Raw genomic sequence first — 25,491 nt, 5'->3', positions numbered from 1 at the left:
ACAATAGCACGTCAGTCAGACGCAAAGCACACAAGAACACACACACACACACACAATACACGCGCGCGCGCACACACATACACACACGTATGCACGCAAGCACTCACATGTACTCACTCCCATGCATGCTCGCAAGCACACACATGTGCACACGCATATGGAGCCATTGAATTCCTGTAAAAAAAGGGGGAAAAAAAAGAAAAAACAAGGTAGACTTCACTTTTTTTTCAGTGGGTATAATTTGTTCCAAATATCACATTTCCTCCTCCTCTTCTTCTTCTTCTTCTTCTCCATCATCAGTATTCGAGGGCTGAAGTATACCTCCCATCTTCGTTTGTACCAACAATTAGGTCTTTTATTTTGTGAAGGCAGCAGTTCTCCGTTGTTTGGACATGCCTTGGTACAAACTTCCTGTTTTGTCTGAATGAAAAAGTGCTGTTGGAAACGAAACGAGAGTAGTTCAGCAAACACAGCACAAAGCGAGTCGCTGGGTTGGCAGTGTGCCAGCAGATCACATCTCTTCCCTGTCCGCCTATCCTCTGTCAGTCCGTTGGTTCAAACACCTGTTCTGGCCCTTTCGCTTCCTTCTTCAGCCTCCACTCTCAGTTCTGCCATATCGGTCTTCGTTTCTTGGTGGGAGGGGGAGGGGAATGTGGGGGGGGTTTGTCAATGTTTGAGCGAATATTTGCGTAGGGTTGTTTGACTCACTTGTGTAAACAAAGTGAGTCTATGTTTTAACCCGGTGTTCGGTTGTGTGTGTGTGTCTGTGTGCCCGTGGTAATCTTTAACATTGACATTTTCTCTGCAAATACTTTGTCAGGTGACACCAAATTTGGCATAAAAATAGGAAAAATTCAGTTCTTTCCAGTCATCTTGTTTAAAACAATATTGCACCTCTGGGATGGGCACAAAAAATTTTTTTAAAAGATGCCTAATTATATGCAAACTGCATTTACTGTTATATTTACATTTTTTGTATTCTCTAAACTTGGCACTTTGACCTCTTATTCTGACACAACAACAAGAGGAGTCATTATTATCATTTTTTGTTCAAACAGGAACTTCTTTTGCTAAGCATGGAATTTTTATTTATTTTGCAAACGTTTTGGTGCAGATAGTAAAAAAGGGAAATTACTCTGTAATTAATGCTAGGGGACTTAATTTATCACAAGTGAGTCTTGAAGGCCTTGCCTCTCTTGTTTTTGTTGTTGTTGTTGTTTTAGTTGGTTGGGTTTTTTGTTTGGTTGTTTTTGTTGTTTTTTTGTGGGATTTTTTTGTTTGGTTGTTTGTCTGTTTTGTTGTTTTTTTGTTGTTGTTGTTTTTTCTGTTTGTTTTTGTGTGTGTTTTTTTGCTGTTTGTCTTCATGTATAAAACATTTCGTCCGTCTTTGTCTCTGTCTCTGTCTTCCTCTCTCTCTCACACATCTCTCTCTCTCTCTCTCTCTCTCTCTCTCTCTCTCTCTCTCTCTCTCTCTCTCTCTCTCTCTCTCTCTCTGTTATTGAAATTTTGAGATGCTTACATAAACTAGGTTCCATGGATTCGTCTATTTTCTGGAAACTTTTTGATGCTCAAGTCGAACCAATGTTGACCTATGGTTCTGAAGTATGGGGACTTGGTGATAATAAAGATATTGAAAAAGTGCACACTTTTGCTATCAAACGTTTTTTTAAAGGTACCTCTGCATGCATCGAACACTGTGTTATACGGAGAGACTGGAAGATACCCATTATATATCAGATCATATGTGAAATGTGTCAAATATTGGTTAAAATTGATTAGTCTTCCTGCATCGAGACTTTGTAAACAAGCGTATGTTATGTTATTAAACGAACACGAGAGAGGGAAGGAAAATTGGGTATATTTGGTTAAGAAAATATTAACAGTACATGGATTTGGAATTGTGTGGATGTGTCAGGGAGTTGGATGCGAAAAAGGATTTATTTCTGAATTCAAAGATAGACTCATAGCTTCATATAAGCAAGACTGGCATCATGAAATGGAAACACATGAAAAATACAGTTGGTTCTATCAGTTTAAAAATATTTTTGGAATAGAAAAAATATATCACAGTTGTAACCAACAAGTGGCATAGAATCAGTTTAGCCAGGTTTAGGTTGAGATCTCTTGGATTGTATGCTCACAAGTATTGGTTTCAAACTAACCCATCCATGCTCTCCCCTTGTCCGATGTGCGGTTTTATAAAGGGGGATGAGTTACATTTCTTGTTTCATTGCAAAGCGTACGCTGATATTCGTGAAAAATGTACTGTCTTTAAAACATGTTCTGCAAAGAATGAAGATCTGTGCAGTGTACTTAACATACATCAAGAAAATTCAATCCAGTCTCTGGCAAAGTATATTGCCGAAGAATATAATTTTCGAAGAAAAAAACATTACTCACTGTTGTTCTTTAAGAAATTGACTTCGTAAACTGGATGGGCGAAATTATGGAGATGCCTTATCAGTGGATTTCAAAAATGGTATGTTTTGAATAGACGTTCAAAAATTGTATGTTTTGAATAGTCGTTTCATCTTTTTTTTTTTTTTTAGAACTATTTTGTTGTTGTTTTGATTGTACCCCCATGTCATTAGGGCTGATAAGCTATTGACATTAAAACAGTTCTGAGTTCTCTCTCTCTCTCTCTCTCTCTCTCTCTCTCTCTCTCATCACAAAACATACACACGTACACACGCACACGTAATCACACACACGCGCGCGCGCACACACACACACACACACACACACACACTGTTGATGCAGTCTTTTTTGTGTTGCAGGCTTTCCAGCCAGAGACGTGTGTTTCCCGGAGCTTCACGCCTTTGAAGATGATGTGAGAACACTCTGCTGTCACCATGCGCTGAGTAGTGTTGCCTCACACCAACTTCTGTCATTTGTTTTACACTTACCCCAGTATGCACTCACACACACACACACACACACACACACACACACACATACACACACACACACGTATGCACGCACGCACACATACACACGCACGCACACATATGCGTACGCACGCACGCATACATACATACATACATACATACACACATATACATATATGCATTCATACATACAGACAGACAGACAGATAGACAGTCATAGACATAGACAGACAGACATGCATACATACATACATACATACTCGTCTGTGTCATGATTTAGTATTCAAGGGATGTTGATTGCATTGTTTGATTATTCTCTCTTGGAACAAGCCCCTTCTGTTCATACAGATGCACACTGACACACGCACGTGCATACACATGCATGCATGCTCGCACGAATGCACACACAGACACACACGCGTGCGTGTGCGCGCACATGACATGTGCTCTCTCACTGATAATGTGGATAATAGATAATCATAATGAAATGTAAATCCTTGACTTACAATCTTATATGTGTGGTATTGTTCATAGAGGATAGTTTATTCTGTCATTTGATGGGCGCAATAGCCGAGTGGTTAAAGCGTTGGACTTTCTATCTGTGGGACCCGGGTTCGAATCTCGGTAACTGCGCCTTGTGGGTAAAAGGTGGAGATTTTTCCGATCTCTCATTCAACATTATGGGCAGACATGCTTGTGCCTGAACCCCCTTCGTGTGTATACCCAAGCAGAAGATCAAATACGCTCGTTAAAGATCCTGCAATTCATGTCAGTATTCAGTTGGTTATGGAAACAAGAACATACCCAGCATGCACACCTCTGAAAACGGAGTATGGCTGCCGACATGGCAGGGTAAAAACGGTCATACACGTAAAAGCCTACTCGTTTACATACGAGTGAACGTGGGAGTTGCAGCCCACGAACAAAGAAGAAGAAGAAGATGCTGTCATTCCACAAGAGGAAATCTGGACCGAATGAGAAACAAAGAGAGATATTGAAGACAGTGTCTTCAGGATTCCCTATTTTTAATCTGCCTCTTCCTGCATCTTCTTCTTCGTTCATTGGCTGCAACTCCCACATTCACGTGTATACATGAGTGGGCTTTTACATGTATGACCGGTTTTACCCCGCCATGTAGGCAGTCATACTCCGTTTTTTGAGGGGGCTGCATCTTCCTGATTCTCCTATCACTAAACTGATCATTCCAGTTGGCATATTTCCTATTTGCTTGTGTACCCAGCTATGTCTGAGGATTGTGAGAGTGTGTACATGTGTGTGTGTGTGTGTGTGTATCTGTGCGTATGTGTGTGCATGTGTGTGTGTGTGTGTATCTGTGCGTATGTGTGTGCATCTGTGTGTGTGTGTGCATGCGTGCGTGTGTGTGCGTGCGTGTGTCTGTCTGTGTCTGTGTGCCACTGTGTGTGTGCCTCTGTGTGCATGTGTATGCCTCTGTGTGTGTGTGTCCGTGTGTGTTTGAGAGTGAGGGAGAGGCTGAAGAGGCAAAATGGAAAGGGCAGGTAGGCGAAAACAGGACAAAGTGCCGAACACTGAACTCTGAAAAGGGCCTTCAGGGGGGGCAGAGGATCAAAGATTAGGCAAAACTGGAATAGGTGAAGCGGACCCGCCCTGCGAGAGGAAGACATGTTGCTCAGTGAAAACGCCACAGTCACTGATTCAGCTGCAGTCACACCCACCACCCCTCCCCCTCCCATGCATGATAGTCAGTCATGTTCAACTATGACCAACACTACAGGCAACTGCTGTCCCAACTATCTGGGCTAGAATTTGATTATAGCGGAGAATGTCTTGCCCAAGTTACATCCCCACTCTCTCGGCCAAGAGGTTTTTCGAACAGTCTGCATTGGGATGGTTCCCAAAGGCCAACTAGCCCCCAAGGCTCCAGAACGAAGAGTGCAGTTTTGTTCCTAGTTTGAGAGTCACAGTCCTTCGCAAAAGACCAAGCCGTAAATGGTTTCCCATTACAACAGAGAAACCAGCTCTCACTTTGCTGTTGGCCCAACTGTAAACTTATGTCAGTCTGTGATATAAGCTGAGCATTGGGCTTTCCCATCCTGCAAGGGTGAAAACATGGGCCGTGTCCGAGAGACAGTGGTATAAAGCCCTACAGCAGAGGGTTCAGAGGGAGATGGTGATATAAAACCCCTACAGGAGAGGGTTCAGAGGGAGATAGTGATATAAACCCCCTAAAACCCTCACAGTAGAGGAGAGTTCAGAGAGAGAGAGTGGTATAAAACCCTTACAGTAGAGGGGAGTTCAGAGGGAGATAGTGATATAAAACCCTACAGTAGAGGGGAGTTCAGAGGGAGATAGTGGTATAAAACCCTACAGTAGAGGGGAGTTCAGAGGGAGATAGTGATATAAAACCCTTACAGTAGAGGGGAGTTCAGAGGGAGATAGTGATATAAAACCCTTAGAGTAGAGGGGAGTTCAGAGGGAGATAGTGATATAAAACCCTTACAGTAGAGGGGAGTTCAGAGGGAGATAGTGATATAAAACCCCTACAGGAGAGGGGAGGTCAGAGGGAGATAGTGATATAAAACCCTTACAGTAGAGGGGAGTTCAGAGGGAGATAGTGATATAAAACCCTAAGGGAGAGGGGAGTTCAGAGGGAGATAGTGATATAAAACCCTACAGGAGAGGGGAGTTCAGAGGGAGATAGTGATATAAAACCCTTAGAGTAGAGGGGAGTTCACAGGGAGATAGTGATATAAAACCCTTAGAGTAGAGGGGAGTTCAGAGGGAGATAGTGATATAAAACCCTTAGAGTAGAGGGGAGTTCAGAGGGAGATAGTGATATAAAACACTTACAGTAGAGGGGAGTTCAGAGGGAGATAGTGATATAAAACACTACAGGAGAGGGGAGTTCAGAGGGAGATAGTGATATAAAACCCTACAGGAGAGGGGAGTTCAGAGGGAGATAGTGATATAAAACCCTACAGTAGAGGGGAGTTCAGAGGGAGATAGTGATATAAAACACTACAGGAGAGGGGAGTTCAGAGGGAGATAGTGATATAAAACACTACAGGAGAGGGGAGTTCAGAGGGAGATAGTGATATAAAACACTTACAGTGGAGGGGAGTTCAGAGGGAGATAGTGATATAAATCACTAACAGTAGAGGGGAGTTCAGAGGGAGATAGTGATATAAAACCCTACAGGAGAGGGGAGTTCAGAGGAAGATAGTGATATAAAACCCTTAGAGTAGAGGGGAATTCACAGGGAGATAGTGGTATAAAACCCTACAGGAGAGGGGAGTTCACAGGGAGATAGTGGTATAAAACCCTACAGGAGAGGGGAGGTCAGAGGGAGATAGTGATATAAAACCCTTAGAGTAGAGGGGAGTTCAGAGGGAGATAGTGATATAAAACCCTTACAGTAGAGGGGAGTTCACAGGGAGATAGTGATATAAAACCCCTACAGGAGAGGAGAGTTCAGAGGAAGATAGTGATATAAAACACTTACAGTGGAGGGGAGTTCAGAGGGAGATAGTGATATAAAACCCTACAGTGGAGGGGAGTTCAGAGGGAGATAGTGATATAAAACCCTACAGTAGAGGGGAGTTCAGAGGGAGATAGTAATATAAAACCCTACAGTAGAGGAGAGTTCAGAGGGAGATAGTGATATAAAACCCTACAGTAGAGGAGAGTTCAGAGGGAGATAGTGATATAAAACACTTACAGTGGAGGGGAGTTCAGAGGGAGATAGTGATATAAAACCCTACAGCAGAGAGGAGAGTTCAGAGGGAGATAGTGATATAAAACACTTACAGTGGAGGGGAGTTCAGAGGGAGATAGTGATATAAAACCCTACAGCAGAGAGGAGAGTTCAGAGGGAGATAGTGATATAAAACACTTACAGTGGAGGGGAGTTCAGAGGGAGATAGTGATATAAAACCCTAGAGGAGAGGGGAGTTCAGAGGGAGATAGTGATATAAAACCCTAGAGGAGAGGGGAGTTCAGAGGGAGATAGTGATATAAATCACTAACAGTAGAGGGGAGTTCAGAGGGAGATAGTGATATAAAACCCTACAGGAGAGGAGAGTTCAAAGGGAGATAGTGATATAAAACCCTACAGCAGAGAGGAGAGTTCAGAGGGAGATAGTGATATAAAACACTTACAGTGGAGGGGAGTTCAGAGGGAGATAGTGATATAAATCACTAACAGTAGAGGGGAGTTCAGAGGGAGATAGTGATATAAAACACTACAGGAGAGGGGAGTTCAGAGGGAGATAGTGATATAAAACCCTACAGGAGAGGAGAGTTCAGAGGGAGATAGTGATATAAAACCCTACAGGAGAGGGGAGTTCAGAGGGAGATAGTGGTATAAAACCCTACAGGAGAGGAGAGTTCAAAGGGAGATAGTGATATAAAACCCTACAGTAGAAGGGAGTTCAGAGGGAGATAGTGATATAAAACCCTACAGTAGAGGGGAGTTCAGAGGGAGATAGTGATATAAAACCCTAGAGGAGAGGGGAGTTCAGAGGGAGATAGTGATATAAAACCCTACAGGAGAGGGGAGTTCAGAGGGAGATAGTGATATAAAACCCTAGAGGAGAGGGGAGTTCAAAGGGAGATAGTGATATAAAATCCTAGAGGAGAGGGGAGTTCAGAGGGAGATAGTGATAGAAAACCCTAAGGGAGAGGGGAGTTCAGAGGGAGATAGTGATATAAAACACTACAGGAGAGGGGAGTTCAGAGGGAGATAGTGATATAAAACACTACAGGAGAGGGGAGTTCAGAGGGAGATAGTGATATAAAACACTACAGGAGAGGGGAGTTCAGAGGGAGATAGTGATATAAAACCCTAAGGGAGAGGGGAGTTCAGAGGGAGATAGTGATATAAAACACTACAGGAGAGGGGAGTTCAGAGGGAGATAGTGATATAAAACACTACAGGAGAGGGGAGTTCAGAGGGAGATAGTGATATAAAACCCTTACAGTAGAGGGGAGTTCAGAGGGAGATAGTGATATAAAACCCTACAGGAGAGGGGAGTTCAGAGGGAGATAGTGATATAAAACCCTACAGGAGAGGAGAGTTCAAAGGGAGATAGTGATATAAAATCCTAGAGGAGAGGGGAGTTCAGAGGGAGATAGTGATATAAAACCCTAAGGGAGAGGGGAGTTCAGAGGGAGATAGTGATATAAAACCCTACAGGAGAGGAGAGTTCAAAGGGAGATAGTGATATAAAATCCTAGAGGAGAGGGGAGTTCAGAGGGAGATAGTGATATAAAACCCTAAGGGAGAGGGGAGTTCAGAGGGAGATAGTGATATAAAACACTACAGGAGAGGGGAGTTCAGAGGGAGATAGTGATATAAAACCCTAAGGGAGAGGGGAGTTCAGAGGGAGATAGTGATATAAAACTCTACAGGAGAGGGGAGTTCAGAGGGAGATAGTGATATAAAACCCTACAGGAGAGGAGAGTTCAAAGGGAGATAGTGATATAAAATCCTAGAGGAGAGGGGAGTTCAGAGGGAGATAGTGATATAAAACCCTACAGGAGAGGGGAGTTCAGAGGGAGATAGTGATATAAAACACTACAGGAGAGGGGAGTTCAGAGGGAGATAGTGATATAAAACACTACAGGAGAGGGGAGTTCAGAGGGAGATAGTGATATAAAACCCTAAGGGAGAGGGGAGTTCAGAGGGAGATAGTGATATAAAACCCTACAGGAGAGGGGAGTTCAGAGGGAGATAGTGATATAAAACACTACAGTAGAAGGGAGTTCAGAGGGAGATAGTGATATAAAACCCTACAGGAGAGGGGAGTTCAGAGGGAGATAGTGATATAAAACCCTACAGTAGAGGGGAGTTCAGAGGGAGATAGTGATATAAAACCCTAAGGGAGAGGGGAGTTCAGAGGGAGATAGTGATATAAAACCCTACAGGAGAGGGGAGTTCAGAGGGAGATAGTGATATAAAACCCTAAGGGAGAGGGGAGTTCAGAGGGAGATAGTGATATAAAACCCTAAGGGAGAGGGGAGTTCAGAGGGAGATAGTGATATAAAACCCTAGAGGAGAGGGGAGTTGAGGCGCTCAGACTCCTAAAGAAACCATGAGGAGAGAGAGCTGCCAAACAGCGTCACTCAGGGTAACAGCGGAGTGATATAAAACCATGAGGAGAGAGAGCTGCCAAAACAGCGTCACTCAGGGTAACAGCGGAGTGATATAAAACCATGAGGAGAGAGAGCTGCCAAAACAGCGTCACTCAGGGTAAAAACGGAGTGGGGAGGGGTTAGGGAGGGGTTGGTAGACCGCACTCAGAGTGTGAAGAAGTGTGTGTGTGTGTGTGTGTGTATGTAAGAGTGTGTGTGTAAGTGTGTGTGTGTGTGTGTGTGTGTGTGTGAGTGTGTGTGTGTGTGTAAGTATGTGTGTGTGTGTAAGTATGTGTGTGTATGTGAGTGTCTGTGTGTGTGTGTGTGTGTGTGTAAGTATGTGTGTGTGAGTGTGTGTGTGTGTGTGTAAGTTTGTGTGTGTGTGTGTGTTAAGTATGTGTGTGTGTGTGTGTGTGTGTTAACTATGTGTGTGTGTGTTTATGTATGTGTGTGTGTGTGTGTGTGTGAGAGAGAGGACTGGCTTCTCACCCACTGTCAGCATGGACGGGTCCAATCAGAGAGGGGTGAGGGTGACAGCATAAATCACCGGCCTGATGGGTCACCTGTCATGGCTGGTTGGGGGGCCGCTTTGGCAGGAGAATTATAAATCACTCCCTCTGTTATCTGGGGCTCCCACAGCTTCTGTGCCAAAGCTCTAGCAGGCTTTCTTTAATGATCACATTGATTCTGTTTGGTTGTAGTATTTGTGAGCCTTTCAGTGTGTGTGTGCACGTGTGTAAGTGTGTGTGTGTGTGTGTATGTGTATGTACGTGTCTGTGTGTGTGTGTGTGTGTGTGAATGTGTGTGAGTGTGTGTGTGTGAGTCTGTGTGTGTGTGTGAGTCTGTGTGTGTGCGTGTGTGTGCTCATTTGTGCGTTTATGCATGTGTGTACATGTGCATGCATACATGTTTGAGGGGCTGGGTGCAAAGAAGACTTTTCCAGACTTCCCCTTTATGGCGATGATTGTGTTAAATAGGATGGGGGCATGATCATCGCATGCCAAAACTTGAAATCATGTTCACAATCTTGCATCCAATTTTCATCAGATGTGGTGCAGTGAACCGCCATGAGAAGCGTTTGATCTCCACTGCAGTGTAAGGTCAGGGAATGTCAAGGTCACAGAAACAGACTTCAGTCTGCTGGAATGAAAACATGCCAGGTGTACAGTTCCCTGACTGAAGAGTCCACCCCTGTTTCCACCTGAGTCGTCTTGCTTTGAGCCCACCAGCTATGTCTGGCCATTCTGTGTGTTTCTTGCTGTCATTGGTCTGTGTCTTGATAAGTGATGATGTTTTATCCCGTAACGCTCAGTGATAAGTGATGATGTTTTATCCCGTAACGCTCAGTGATAAATGATGATGTTTTATCCCGTAACGCTCAGTGATAAGTGATGATGTTTTATCCCGTAACGCTCAGTGATAAGTGATGATGTTTTATCTCGTAACGCTCAGTGATAAATGATGATGTTTTATCCCGTAACGCTCAGTGATAAGTGATGATGTTTTATCCTGTAACCCTCACTGATAAATGATGATGTTTTATCCCGTAACGCTCAGTGATAAGTGATGATGTTTTATCCCGTAACACTCAGTGATAAGTGATGATGTTTTATCCCGTAACGCTCAGTGATAAATGATGATGTTTTATCCCGTAACACTCAGTGATAAGTGATGATGTTTTATCCCGTAACGCTCAGTGATAAATGATGATGTTTTATCCCGTAACGCTCAGTGATAAATGATGATGTTTTATCCCGTAACACTCAGTGATAAGTGATGATGTTTTATCCCGTAACGCTCAGTGATAAATGATGATGTTTTATCCCGTAATGCTCAGTGATAAGCATCCCACCAACCCTCCCCCTCCCACCAACCCTCCCCCTCCCACCTCCCCAGTGAATGGCATGCACACAACAGTCTTTCTAATCAGAAACCCCACTCATAGATACAATGTGTGCGAGTGGGCATTATGACCCATGAAAGCAGCAGAAGGAGAGAAAAAACACTCCTCCACCTACAAAAATCAGATAAAAGAAAATCAAAAATCAAAAGATAAACTTCCACCCTGTCTGAATCACCAAAGAAATGAGCCAAGGCAGCATGGAGCCAGCTGAGCACTGCAGAATGGGTGAGAAAAACTAGGACACACCACTCGTCAGGTAGGTCATTGTCACCCTGACCTTGTGGGATATAGCTTTGTCTCTTTAGCTTTGTCAAATCCCAGCATAAAGCTATTTTTAGTGTGTCCTTAAAACCAACCTCTTTCCAAAACAGCCTCTCCAACCTTTCTCTTTCTGTCCACAGTTGCTGTAGCTTCACAACTACATGTGTTTAAATAAGTCTTGTCCTTTGTCCATATGGTTCACAGCTATGCATGTGTGTGAAAGTTGTGAATGAAAGTGCTTTGATTTACATCTGCACAAGATTCAGCACTGTATAACTGCATTATTTACTACTATTACTATTTATTATGATCATAATTATTATCATGATGATGACAGTGATAACAACAATGATGACAGCAGTGGTGATGATGACGAGGATGATGGCAACAATGACGATAGCAACGACAACAACAGTGACATTGATAACAAAGGTGATGACAACAACGGTGGTGATGATGACAACAATGACAATGATAACAACAGTGACGACAACAGTGGTGGTGATGATGATGATGACGACAGTGATGACAACAATGACAATGATGATGACAACTGACGACGAACAACAGTGGTGATGATGACGACGACGCAGGATGACTGGAGAGGTTGCTGTGTGCAGGCCCAGGAAGTGCTGATCTGCTATGGGGTCACCTTGCTGTCGTCCATCATCGTCGTCATCAGTCTGGTCAGTCACCCTCACCCCTCACCCCTCGCCCCTCACCCTCACCCCTCATCCCTCGCCCTCACCCCTAACCCCTCGCCCCTCACCCCTTGCCCCTTGTCCCTCACCCCTTGCCCCTCACCCTCACCCCTCGCCCCTCACCCTCACCCCTCACCCCTCGCCCCTTGTCCCTCACCCCTCACCCTTCACCCCTTGCCCCTCATCCCTCACCCCTCATCCCTCACCCCTCGTCCCTCACCCCTTGCCCCTCACCCCACACCCATCGCCCCTCACCCCTTGCCCCTCACCCCTCACCCCTCGCCCCTCACCCTCACCCCTCACCCCTCGCCTCTCACCCTCACCCCTCACCCCTCACCCTCACCCTCACCCCTCGCCCCTCGCCCCTCACCCCTCACCCCTCGCCTCTCACCCTCACCCCTCACCCTCGCCCCTCACCCCTCGCCCCTCACCCTCACCCCTCGCCCCTCACCCCCTCGCCCCTCACCCTCACCCCTCGCCCTTCACCCCTTGCCCCTCATCCCTCGCCCTCATCCCTCACCCCTCACCCCTTGCCCCTCACCCCTCACCCCTCGCCCCTCACCCCTTGCCCCTCACCCCTCGCCCCTCACCCCTTGCCCCTCACCCCTCGCCCCTCACCCCTTGCCCCTCACCCCTCACCCTCACCCCTTGCCCCTCACCCCTCACCCCTTGCCCCCCCTCACCCCTTGCCCCTCACCCCTCGCCCCCCCTCACCCCCCCTCACCCCTCACCCCTTCACTCCTCGCCCCTCGCCCCTCACCCCTTCACTCCTCAGTCGTCATGATGATGATCAATTTTCTTTAATGTCCCGTCACCAGTACTGGTGATGGTAGACATTTTTTAAAGAGTGTCAGTTTTTTGTTACATTTGAGTGTTATGGTGGGGGAGGGGAATGAATGGTGAGATGGGGGAAACTGGACAGATTGAGGGTGGATTTGAAACGAATATTTAAGTACAATTACAGAAAATTACTTAATGGACTTTGTAAAAGAGAAGTCTGTAAACTAACACGCAAAACAACTTGGAATGAATGCAAAAAGTCGAAAACATCAATGTTCACAGTCACGTGCGATGAAACACTTTCATGCAGGTGAGGCTTCATCAAATTACAATGAAAAATCATATGCTTAACTGTCGCAGTACTGAAGCATACGCACTTGACTATAGGGCAATATTTATTGCATAATGAATCAGATAATAGTCTGAAAATTAAATTTAGAACTGGTTTACAAATCGGATCAAAGTTGGAGAGAGTCCACTGACGAGGTTTTAGAATTGAGTGAAAGCAATAGTTGGGATGAAAACTGACCAGTGTCACATGCCTTTGAATTGCTGTTGCTTCTTTTAGTGAACTGTAAAGTGATTTCATTGATTTTTGCTGATCAAAAGTAATGCAGTCCCCAGAGGAAGAAGTTCCAAGCATAGAATGATTGACATCCTGACCTGTGAGTTCTGTCTGACCTCAGTGAGGTGTCTCTCTTATCTCAGTGAGGTGTCTCTCTTATCTCAGTGAGGTGTCTCTCTTATCTCAGTGAGGTGACAGCCCTTCTCTGACATCCTGACCTCAGTGAGGTGTCAGCCCTTCACTGACATCCTGACCTGTGAGTTCTGTCTGACCTCAGTGAGGTGTCAGCCCTTCACTGTTGAGCATACTTGTCAGCAGCTGTCATGCATTTAACGAGAGGCTGGTGCTGTTTTCAGTTGCCCCATTAGATGTACAGTTTTGAATTAGCATGGAGGTATTATTCATAGCCTTGGTTTTGTTGATATGGATGGCCTAGAGGTAACGCGTTTGCCTAGGAAGTGAGATAATCTGAGCGCACTGGTTCAAATCACGGCACAGTCGCCAGTATTTTCTCCCCCTCCACTGGACTTGAGTGATGGTCTGTCTGGCGCACTTAGCGCATGAAAAAGGACCCATGGCAACAAAGGGATTGCCCTGGCAAAATTCTGTAGAAAAATCCATTTTGATGGGAAAACAAACAACTGCAGGAAAGAAAAAATATTTTTAAAATGGGTGGCGCTTTCAGTGTACCGACACAGTCTCCCTGGGGAGAGCAGCCTGGATTTCACACAGAGAAATATGTTGTGACAAGAAAGAGTAATACAATATAATGACAAAGCAGGTAACATTTTGAGAACTGTCTTTTTCATGTATTTGTTCATAAATCTGTTTCTGATCCATTCACAGATTTTAATGAACAAAATTGTTTTGTTTAAAAATATTTTTTTAAGTATAATGAACATGTTCAGTGTTCCAATTTAATGATGAAAGGCAGAGAGTATGAATATCCAAGGCTAGTGATAATGGTTTATAAAATGTTTATTTGCTGTTGTTTTCTTTTAGGTAGGATAATGGACCATTTAGTGCATGAGTAAAGGGATCACTTGATCAGTGGAGCTGTGATGTATGGTATCATGTGTGTGCCAACAGGTGCATTTCCTGATCTGTTTTGATGAATGAAGCTGTGATGTATGGTATCACGTTGTGCCAACAAGTGCATTTCCTTATCTGTCTTGATCAGTGTGGAGTGATGGCCTAGAGGTAACACATCCACCCAGGAAGCAAGAGAATCTGAGTGCGCTGGTTCGAATCACAGCTCAACTGCTGATATTGTCTCCCCCTCCACTAGACCTTGAGTGGTGGTCTGGACACTAGTCATTCGGATGACATGATAAACCGAGGTCCTGTGTGCAGCATGCACTTAGCGCACATGAAAGAACGCATGGCAACAATAGGGTTGTTCCTGGCAAAATTCTGTTGAAAAATCCACTTCCATAGGAAAAACAAATAAAACTGCACTCAGGAAAAAAATACAAAAAAATGTGTGGTGTTGTAGTGTAGCAACACGCTCTCCCTGGGGAGAACAGCACAAACTTCACACAGAGAAATATGTTGTGATAAAAAGAAATACAAATACAAATCAATGAAGCAGTGATGTATGGTATTATGTGTGTGCCAACAGGTGCATTTCCGGATCTGTCTTGATCAGTGGAGCAATGATGTATGGTATCATGTGTGTGCCAACAGGTGCATTTCCTGATCTGTCTCGATCAATGAAGCAGTGATGTATGGTATCATGTGTGTGCCAACAGGTGCGTTTCCTGATCTGTTTTGATCAATGAAGCAGTGATGTATGGTATCATGTGTGTGCCAACAGGTGCATTTCCTGATCTGTCTTGATCAATGAAGCAGTGATGTATGGTATCATGTGTGTGCCAACAGGTGCATTTCCTGATCTGTCTTGATCAATGAAGCAGTGATGTATGGTATCATGTGTGTGCCAACAGGTGCATTTCCTGATCTGTCTTGATCAATGGAGCAGTGATGTATGGTATCATGTGTGTGCCAACAGGTGCACTTCCTGATCTGTCTGAGCGCCAACATCACCCACCTGCGGGACAACCGATTCACAGCCCTCAGCACCTATGAGGCGGAGGATGAGCACAACTCCAAACACGCCATGCTGGACACCAACATGTAGCTCCAACCCCCACCAGTCTTCTGACAGCTCCGCAGGCCTCAACCAATGGCTGCACACCTCTGTTTCCACCCACATCCCCTGCCCTGAGGGGAGTGGGGTCAGAGGTCAAAGGTTCACATCGCAAATACCCATGGCAGCTGTTTTTCCATCCCTTTCTGTCTGCGTCCTGTCTGTCAGACTGGGGATGGGAGGGGTCGTCAGTCATCACTACTCCTTCCCCCAACATGTTGGCTTTGGGTTGGTTTGGGTTTTTGGTTTTTTTTAATCAAACTTTCTTTTCAAACAATGATGTTTTGATTGGATAAAAGGGTGTCAGTGTTGAACTGACCCACAGGAAAAACTCCACACTTTTTTTTTTTTTTTTTTTTTTAGCTTTAATGCATTGTAGCAGTGGCAGTTTTCATTTAATGTGAAAATGTGAGTTTGGGATTTTTAGTACAGACACAGTTACTAACAATTCTTTTTCTTTTTAAAGTTTATCCACACTTTGTCGAATGGGTTTGCATTGATCACTTATACTAAAAACTGGTCAAAATACAGTCATGATAATCCAATTCTGAAGTAGATTATAGTTTGGAAATATAATCTAAGTCGGAATCAACTAGAGTTGAGAATTGGCAGGGAAATGGCTTTCTTCACTGATTTGACACTGCCGTGCTTAAATCTGTCAGAAAAGACAGTTGAGCAATCTGGCACATGTGGGTGAAGAGGAACCCTGAACATAATCACAGCTGACTTTGTGCCATTATAGATGCTGGAGTGGCTGTGGTCTCAACTTCCAGCCTGTTTGTTTCAAATACAACTTGTTTATTTCAAGTACAACCTGCTAAATTAGTTGAGATGAATCTCATCTTTCAACCAGTGAGTGCCCGCTGCAGTCCCAAGATCAAGTCTGCAGACAGCAGTAAAAAATAAATAAATAAATAAAATATAAAAAAAAGTATCCAACTTTCCAGATTAGGAACATAACATGCAGTAAAACTTTGTCATAACATCCTGAAGAATACACACTTACAGAAATATAAGAACCATCACCAAATGGAGCTTTAAAAACCTGTAGTCATTGATTCCATGGAGACACATAAAAGTTCATGTCATCCTGCCACCCCCCCCCACCCCCAACCACCCCTCCACACACACACACACACACACACACACACACACACACACACACACACAAAAGAAAAAAAGAAGGTACACACAAGGTATCATTAAATAGAGTGATAATAGATTTTTTCAAATCTCTTTTTAATGTGTATATTTTTACACTAAAAAAACCCCAACTTATTCATAAATTGGAGTGCTGTATACAGTTTATTTTTATTTCAGTTTTGTCTGAGTATTAAAGGCCCAAATCAGATGTCCATAAGTGTCATAAATCTGTTACCTGATCCTGTAAACAAAATGAAAGTCTTGTCAGCTGATTTCACATTCAGAGAGATATGTAATGTACCCCAAAATGAGTAGAATGTCACAATCATTTTTATGTTTACCACTTATTCAAACAATTGTTTTGTTTCTTTTCCGTCATTAATAGTCATATATGCCAAATTCTGAACAAAGAACTCTTGCCAATCCCTGGCTCAGCATGCTAAAAGAATCATGAGACTGAAAGTCTGTCAGCTGACTTCGTTATCTCTTGTGCACTATACGCCAACTTTCAATAATGCGCAACATTAAACACCTGCTCATTAACGGTAATGCACACAACTTTGCAGCCACTTTGCTCATTATAGGTAATGGACAAAAACTGCTGCACATTACCAGTAATGCGCAAACTACCACTATTGAACATGACTCATATATATTTTGATAGATAGATACAGATAGATATATAGATAGATATCATGATGTCCTTTTTTACTGAATAGAGATTACAGCACATAAATGAAATACAGCTTGAATCCTGAAAACTACATAGGCACCAAAGGGCGCCACTGTTACAATGTTGCAGTTAATATCAAACAACACTGGGAAAGGGGGGTGCTCACGTGTCTTTTTCTTTTCTTTTTTTCTTTTTTTTTTTTTTAACACCATAAACACCAACTGTTTCAAGTACATTTTTGTTGTCACTCTAACCTTTGTCGAGTTTCAAGCCATGGGCAATGCTAGAGAAAGAAGTTGTAGATGTCAGACCTGTGCTTCATGTGTGAATACAGAACAATATTTGAAAATTCTTCGGGGTTTTTGGGGTTTTGTTTTTTTTAACTTAGAATATTGTGTACAGATTATCTGATTTTGATGCGTTCCTGATTGTGTATGTTTGGGGATGTGTGTATCTGAGAAAGAGATAACAGAAATTTTAAAAAGTTTTATTTTTCTTCCAAATGTAAATTGCAACAGCGTATGAGGTCTGCCTCTCACAGATTGATTAAATCTCATCTTAAATAGGTGTGTGTCTGTGTCCTAAATGTGGTAAAAGTACAGTCTGTGTTATTATCACAGAAGATTAAACACTATCATGAACAGTAAAATACATTTTCACAGAAGTGTGTATTTTCTGACATGTACACACACTCATTCTCCAATGTGTTCTTCAACCGAAGAGGCCAAGTCCCATTAGAACTTTTGTAAACTGATGTGTTCAAGGCTGAGAAAACTTATGCTTTTCATTTCAAGATATATGAAGATGTTTAAAAGTGATTTTGTCATTAATTTCTTCATTATATTCAGGGGTAATTCCATACACTATTTTGACATGCTTTGAACATGTATATACATTTTGGGAAGTGAGGGGGAATATGGAGTCATATTATGAATAATGTGCACACTTTGCTTATACCTTGCATTCAGCACGAGGGCACAGTGTGTGCTGCAAACTCCTCGTACAGTGGGCTCTGTGCACCTCCCATGAAACAACACACATGAGTTTATACAGACAATGAACCACTGATATAAAGGATGATGGCAAATATCAGCTGTCTTTGATAACATCAGAAGAGTGAAAAGTATTCCACTTATTGTATAACTTTATTACCACTACAGATTTTCTGTAATCTAGTCAGTTCTAGTCAAGACCCTAGTCCACATGTCTTGAGCATGTGTTGCTGAATATCTGTCTCAGTGTTTGTTATCTTCTTGATTTTATTCTAAATCTTGGAATAGTGGATGGAGTGGGGACTGGGGGTGGAATAATTCACTTGTGATTTGGGGATGTCTCCACTTGTCACTTTGACTTGATCTGAGTGACCTAGTAAACTGATTAAACACTGATTACCTGTTGTTGTTGTGAAAGGTGGTTTCATTATTTCACATTGGTATGCATACAACTTTAACCTAAGGCACTCGGTTTCTGAAATATCTGCAGTAATAAACCCAATCATCTTCTGTCTGTTCCAGTTTATAGGCAACTCTGTTAAAATGAATTTGTACTTTGTCTGCTGTGTGATAAGTGGAATGGGTCTGTACAACTGTGTGTCAAATGGGAGAGGGGGGGAGGAGAGAGAGAGAAAGGGGAGAGAAAGAGGCACAAGATAGAGAGAACAAAAGAACAAGAGAGTGTGCTGTGCATTTATGTAGATGTTCTCCTATTGTAGCCAGTGTTGCTGTAAATAGCCTTGATTATGTGTTGGTGCATTTTTAAACACCTCGAGTTTGTTCTGTGTTGGTGAATTCTAAAACACCTGGAGTTTGTTCTGTGTTGGTGGATTCTAAAACACCTGAAGTTTGTTCTGTGTTGGTGGATTCTAAAACACCTGAAGTTTGTTCTGTGTTGGTGGATTCTAAAACACCTGAAGTTTGTTGTGTGTTGGTGGATTCTAAATTACATCGACTTTATGTGTTGGTGGATTTTATGTTTAAAAAAAAATCCTGGAGTTGTTTATGTGTTGGTGGATTCTAAAACACCTGGAGTTTGCTATATGTTGGTGGATTCTAAAACACCTGGAGTTTGTTATATGTTGGTGGATTCTAAAACACCTGGAGTTTGTTATGTGTTCGTGGATTCTAAAACCCCACCTGGAGTTTGTTATGTGTTGGTGGATTCTAAACACCTCAAGTTTGTTAAATGCTGGTGGATTCTAAAACAACTAGAATTTGTTAGAGTTTGTTATGTGTTGTTTGATTCTAAACACCTGGAGTTTGTTAAATGTTGATGGATTCTAAAACACCTAGAGTTTTTTATGTGCTGATGAATACTAAAACACCCAGTTTGTTATGTATGGGCATATTATAAACACCTGAAGTTTGATATGTGTTGGTGGATTCTAGAATACTTGGAGAAGAAGAACTGGTGATTGCTATGAAGAATAGAGTTTCACAAACTTGTAAAATATTCTGTTTAATCAGCTGGAAGTTGTTTATCATGTGAAAGAAATGATTGCAGCATTGACACACAAAAGAGCAAGTGTTCCTGCACAACTGTTTGTTTTCATTTCTCAAATGTGTACTGAAAGAGAGGATTTGGTAGGGAGGTGTTTGTTTTATGTTTGCTTTATGTTTGTTATGTTTTCTTTTCTCTTTCTCAACTGTGTGAGAAGCACATCAATAAGTGAGAAGTGAAGTGTCAACCAGTTCATAAGCCCTTTCCATCCTTTGCTTTCCCATGTTGTAAACTGATCACAGTTAATCAAAACCAAAGATGGCTTCAGAAGCAATTGGGGAGAAAGGTGAATAACAATGAATTACATTGGTTAATGTGTCCATTTTCATACATGACTACCTGCTCACTTGAAAAACATGAACTTTTCATATATCAGGCATAACTTGCTCAACAATGAAGACATGGGGAATGGGGACAGGTGGTGGGTGGTTTGGGAGTTGGGGGGGGGGGGGGTCACAATGACAATCACATGTAAAAACCAACCAACCAAATAGTTTGGTAGGGGCAGCAGAAGAATTTTATGCTTTCAGCTCACCTTATTAAATCCTTGTCCATTTTATACAGGTTAGAATGGGATCAAACTTGTGGTGGAAACAGTCTCAGTCAGCCATTTTAAAAGTTGAAAGAAGTTTGTGGATAAAATCTCCAACAAAGATCAGTCAGATTATTTTCTTTTTTTTCTTTTTTTTTTTTTCTTTTTTTTTTAAGTACAAATTATTTTTAGAATGATGGAATTATTAATGATAAATACAGAGTGGGGGGAGGGGGAGTGGGGGTTGATCATCAGTCTATTGACAGTTTCATCAAACATAAATGACAAACTGAAACATCATGGGGCATTAGAAGGGTCACCAAAATATTCCACATCACAATGGACTGTTTCACATCATCCCACATTCTCCTCCACATCATTTATCACAATGAAACTGTCCTGGCTTCTTTCACATCTGTTCCATCCCATTGGCTGGACGAGGAGACAGCTGCCAGTACTGAGCGCCAGTCTGCACCTGCAGTCAGACAGTTTCTAAAGTGCCTTACATCAGCCGGCAGCTTGAGCCCTCAGACAGGTCAGTCATGGACAGAATCTAGCTCTCCCTTCATGGAGAGAGGTCAGTCATGGACAGAATCTAGCTCTCCCTTCATGGAGAGAGGTCAGTCATGGACAGAATCTAGCTCTCCCTTCATGGAGAGAGGTCAGTCTTGAACAGAATCTAGCTCTCCCTTCATGGAGAGAGGTCAGTCATGGACAGAATCTAGCTCTCCCTTCATGGAGAGAGGTCAGTCATGGACAGAATCTAGCTCTCCCTTCATGGAGAGAGGTCAGTCATGGACAGAATCTAGCTCTCCCTTCATGGAGAGAGGTCAGTCATGGACAGAATCTAGCTCAGAGAGGTCAGTCATGGACAGAATCTAGCTCTCCCTTCATGGAGAGAGGTCAGTCTTGAACAGAATCTAGCTCTCCCTTCATGGAGAGAGGTCAGTCATGGACAGAATCTAGCTCTCCCTTCATGGAGAGAGGTCAGTCATGGACAGAATCTAGCTCTCCCTTCATGGAGAGAGGTCAGTCATGGACAGAATCTAGCTCTCCCTTCATGGAGAGAGGTCAGTCATGGACAGAATCTAGCTCAGAGAGGTCAGTCATGGACAGAATCTAGCTCTCCCTTCATGGAGAGAGGTCAGTCATGGACAGAATCTAGCTCAGAGAGGTCAGTCATGGACAGAATCTAGCTCTCCCTTCATGGAGAGAGGTCAGTCATGGACAGAATCTAGCTCAGAGAGGTCAGTCATGGACAGAATCTAGCTCTCCCTTCATGGAGAGAGGTCAGTCTTGAACAGAATCTAGCTCTCCCTTCATGGAGAGAGGTCAGTCATGGTCAGATCCAGTCAGGTCCAGTCACTGGGCTCAGTCTGTGGCACTGGGTGGACAGGACTCAGACTGGAGGCTGCCACACTCCGTGCACAGAGCAGAACATTGGTTTGTGACAGTAGCATTCACACAAAGCACTTCTTATCTGATTGGGTTTTTTTGTGATTGAGCACCACCACAATGGAAAATGAACAAGAAATCAGCTATGGAGTTCACTTTCAGCTATTCACTTTGAAAATCCCATTGAGTGGATTATTATGCTATTGCAAGAGTTGACAGGTTTCTAACATCTTAAGTCAAGCCATTCAATGACTGGATAACACTTGTTTATGTATTCCTTGAATATTTATCATCTATATGTCCATGTAAATGTTTTCCCCCTTGTTTTCATTCGTTATTCATAGTTATATATCTAAAAGCCTAAACGTTCTTGAAAAGTTTTAATTCACCCAACAAAATATGGTCAGTCTTCATTTTTGTTCATCACCACACTCATCCTCATGTATTCCCACCTTCACTCTTACCTATACCATGCAAATCAGCTTCTTTCTCTGCACACTGTTGCTTCATAAGCAACAAATGCTGCACACAGGCTCACATTCTGCGTTGGAAAAGAAATGGCAATGGGACACAATGACCTTGTCACAATTTGAGTCTTAGATTCACAAAGTCATTAGTTGTGTGATGAATTATAGCAGAATAGAATAGTTGTATGTGTAGCTTTTAGTGCTGTTGTAATGTTCACGATTTGACCTGTCCTTTTCTGCTCTTGGTCATTGTGATGAGATGGGAAGATCAATAGCACTTTACCTCTGTGCACATCATTTTTGCACTGAAACGCACTGAAACATGTATTCATACATCTCATTATAGAGGGTTTGTATGAAACAATTTCTTTCCACCATCTCCTTGCCCCCCACTCCACTTCCCTTCACCCTCTGTGTGTGTGTGTACCAGTAGTCCATGGCTTTTTACAGGCCTCCTCTAGGATTAGTTTTCTTGTTGTTGTTTTTTTGTTTTTGTTGTTTTTTGTTTTTGTTGTTGTTGTTTTTTTGTTTGTTTGTTTTCTGCTTGTCTTGTCCTGACCAATTCTGTTCAATTTTCCCTGTCCTGTTCTTTCTTTCGGGAAATCAAACACTGAACTATTGTAGGAAAAAGATGTGCTGTTTTTAGAATGATCTTTACGAATACCCATTTATGAACGTTCATTAAAAGTACTTACTCTGCTGCCACCTAGCAGCATCTGCAATGTACATGGAAGACACCTCGTAACACGTCAGATTGGTTTTCAAATGACCATTTGTTTCTTCAGCCAGATAAACATTTCTCATTTGAAAATCAGGCATATAATTTACAGTTTGAAAATCAAATCTTGTGACAACAGTGACAGCGTTTTGTGTACATTACAAACATTGTTTTTTCAATTCAACTGTTCCTTTGTTGTGGTTATTTTGTGAGTCATTATTTCCATAATTATTATGTTCTCATAGATGCTCATTATTGTTTGTGAAACTCATGCGTTGTTTCCTCGAAGTTTATCTGTGGTTTTCTCTTTGCCTTTAAAAAGGCTGTCCAGTGAAGCTCTAGCATCTGGTGTCTGCCTGGTGCTACTGTGTTCGTATTGTGAAATTTGACAAAAATTTCAAAGTCCACATCAAAGTGCTTTTTCCACTCCTCACCTCAAACACTTATCTGGACAACAATTTATATTTTTCTTACTGTAAAGGGGTTTTGAAAAATACATTGAGTTTTCACATAAGATTTTATATAAACGGTAATATTGGTTAAATTGATATACCAAAGGATTTGAAATCAATGCATATTGACATACGTTTCAAAATAATGGGGTTGTATGTGTGCATGTACATCTGTTTTTCTTTTCAAACAGTGTTTTGGAACATTTTGTTTATACACATTTTTTTTATCATTTGTATTCTATCAATGTTGTTCTGCGTAGCTCAACTAGAAAAAAAACATTTGCAGTTTGCATATGTCAACAATAAAATACTCTGTGAACAGATGTGTTTTGTGTTCTGCAGTAAAGGAAGAAGAAAGACTTTAAATTTGTCTGTACCCTCTCTTTCTTCAGTTCTTTATTTCTCACTGTCTTTGCACACACTCTTTCTCCCCCTTCACTCTCCCGAACACACACACACACACACACGCATATATATATATATATATATATATATATATATACACCAAAGCTCGTATATATATATATATATATATATACACACACACACCAAAGCTCACAAAAACTTTACAAAAGCACACATCAATGCAGCAGGACAGATGTATCACAAGAATGTTTCTTTAATTCCCAGAGTACATGGACAAAAACCACAAAAAGCCTCCCATAGGAAATCAAGTCCACATGATCAAGTTACCCATAACAATTCAAAATACATTGATAAACATGTACACAATTGATTACAAAATATTCAGCAAATGCCCTCAGTAATGGCAGGTAAGTAAATGACAAAAATCCAGTTTTCACCATCCCCAATTTTTCTTTCAACTCACAACAGATCAGTGCATGCTTGTTTCCTCAACTTGTCATATCTTTCGATCAAAGGTTTTGATTTCTGCCTGCTATTATTGTTTTGATTACATTATGGATTACCCTGAATTTCTGATTTAGACCTTGTCCATCCACTTAGAGAGAACATTCTATTGAAAATGTTCATTTACATTCCAAACTATTATTATCATCATTGTTGCTTTTACTAAAAGTTTTAGAACAGCTGTATCAGGGCTGATAACTCTGTCAATGCCAATTTCATTTTAAGTGGTATTTTCTAAAACTGCTACAGTTGCTTTGTTTCACACTATCCAGCTTTTTTTATGACATTGTTTAAAGCACTCTTGCATGCAGTATTGAAATGTCTCTTTGCAGCTGATCGGGCTATATGCCACAAGATTTGTTTGATTTTTACTGTAGCATGATCTTCATGCTGTGCATTAACAGCCTCTCATGAACAAACGCTGGTATGTAAATAACACTTATGACACAGCCATCACCTTTTCATTTGAACCTCACTCCAGACTGACTCTACAACTATAAACGAATGATTTTCTCAATGAGACCGCAGTCCTCCACAAGACACGTAACAACATATAAACAGAAATGCAACAAGGATTTAACAAATTCCCAATGTTATACATAACATTAACAATAAAAATCATGACTATTCAATCACACGCAAAAAAAAAGACCTGGCACATGAACAAGCACAGCTGTCAGACAGTAATTCCTGCAGGAATTAAATGATGAAATCTATAAATAAATAGATTAATATAAAATAAATGTAAAAACAAACAAAAGTAAAACCAACAACTTCACATTTTGCCACTTATTGAAAAAAAAGTACATGAGAATCAATGTGAAACCTACAAAGGTGCATTACACAATTACTCATCTACGCTGTATATGGCACTCTCAAAAGTAGTATTTACAAATAAATGTGCAATCAAATAATGCAACTTAATTTTCATCTAGTAAATCATCATCTGCAGCGAGACTTTCATGTAAAGCACACTGTACCAGACACACACACACACACACACACACACACACACACACACAAACTACAATCACAAGGGAAAAAAGACAATTTGCATATTCTCTCTGATATGTTTAAAAGGCAGTACTGACATGATTCTTTACTTGCAAACAAAATTTAAAAGACCACAATATTGTGAATATATTAAATGAGTTGTATCTAGCTACAACTTCCAGTGTACAAGATATTTAAGGGAGCAAACACTGGCCATTGTGGTAAAGTGGTTTAAGTGATTATCCGAGGGCTATGGGTTCAAATCCCATCAAAGCACTGTTGGTCAGTACCCAGTGTGCTTCATGTTCAGATAGATCATGGTCCAGTCCTCTTACCCAACCAAAGTAATATACCCATTCACACCTGGGTGAGTGAGGAAAACCAGCGTCAAGTG

At 41.9% G+C, this 25,491-nt stretch overlaps 1 protein-coding gene across 6 annotated transcripts in view; it reads left to right on the top strand.

Annotated features, from left to right (window-relative positions):
• LOC143298545 (uncharacterized) overlaps positions 1-23,557 on the top strand; it is an 83,142-nt gene extending 59,585 nt beyond the window's left edge. For 3 of the 6 annotated variants that reach the window (XM_076611413.1, XM_076611414.1, XM_076611412.1), the window contains exons 6-8: positions 2,778-2,830; positions 11,784-11,849; positions 15,221-23,557. In XM_076611413.1, coding sequence (XP_076467528.1) covers positions 2,778-2,830; positions 11,784-11,849; positions 15,221-15,349 — 248 coding nt within the window. In that variant the 3' untranslated portion in view covers positions 15,350-23,557. The remainder of the gene's footprint in view (positions 1-2,777; positions 2,831-11,783; positions 11,850-15,220) is intronic. The other 3 variants (XR_013057423.1, XR_013057422.1, XR_013057424.1) reach the window with 3 other exon arrangements.
• The last annotated feature ends 1,934 nt before the right edge of the window (positions 23,558-25,491 follow it).

The sequence above is a fragment of the Babylonia areolata genome, chromosome 24 (genome assembly GCF_041734735.1).
Source record: "Babylonia areolata isolate BAREFJ2019XMU chromosome 24, ASM4173473v1, whole genome shotgun sequence".
Lineage (NCBI taxonomy): Eukaryota > Metazoa > Mollusca > Gastropoda > Neogastropoda > Buccinidae > Babylonia > Babylonia areolata.
Note: the sequence above shows the minus strand (reverse complement) of the source record. Positions and strands in the feature narration are given on the sequence as shown.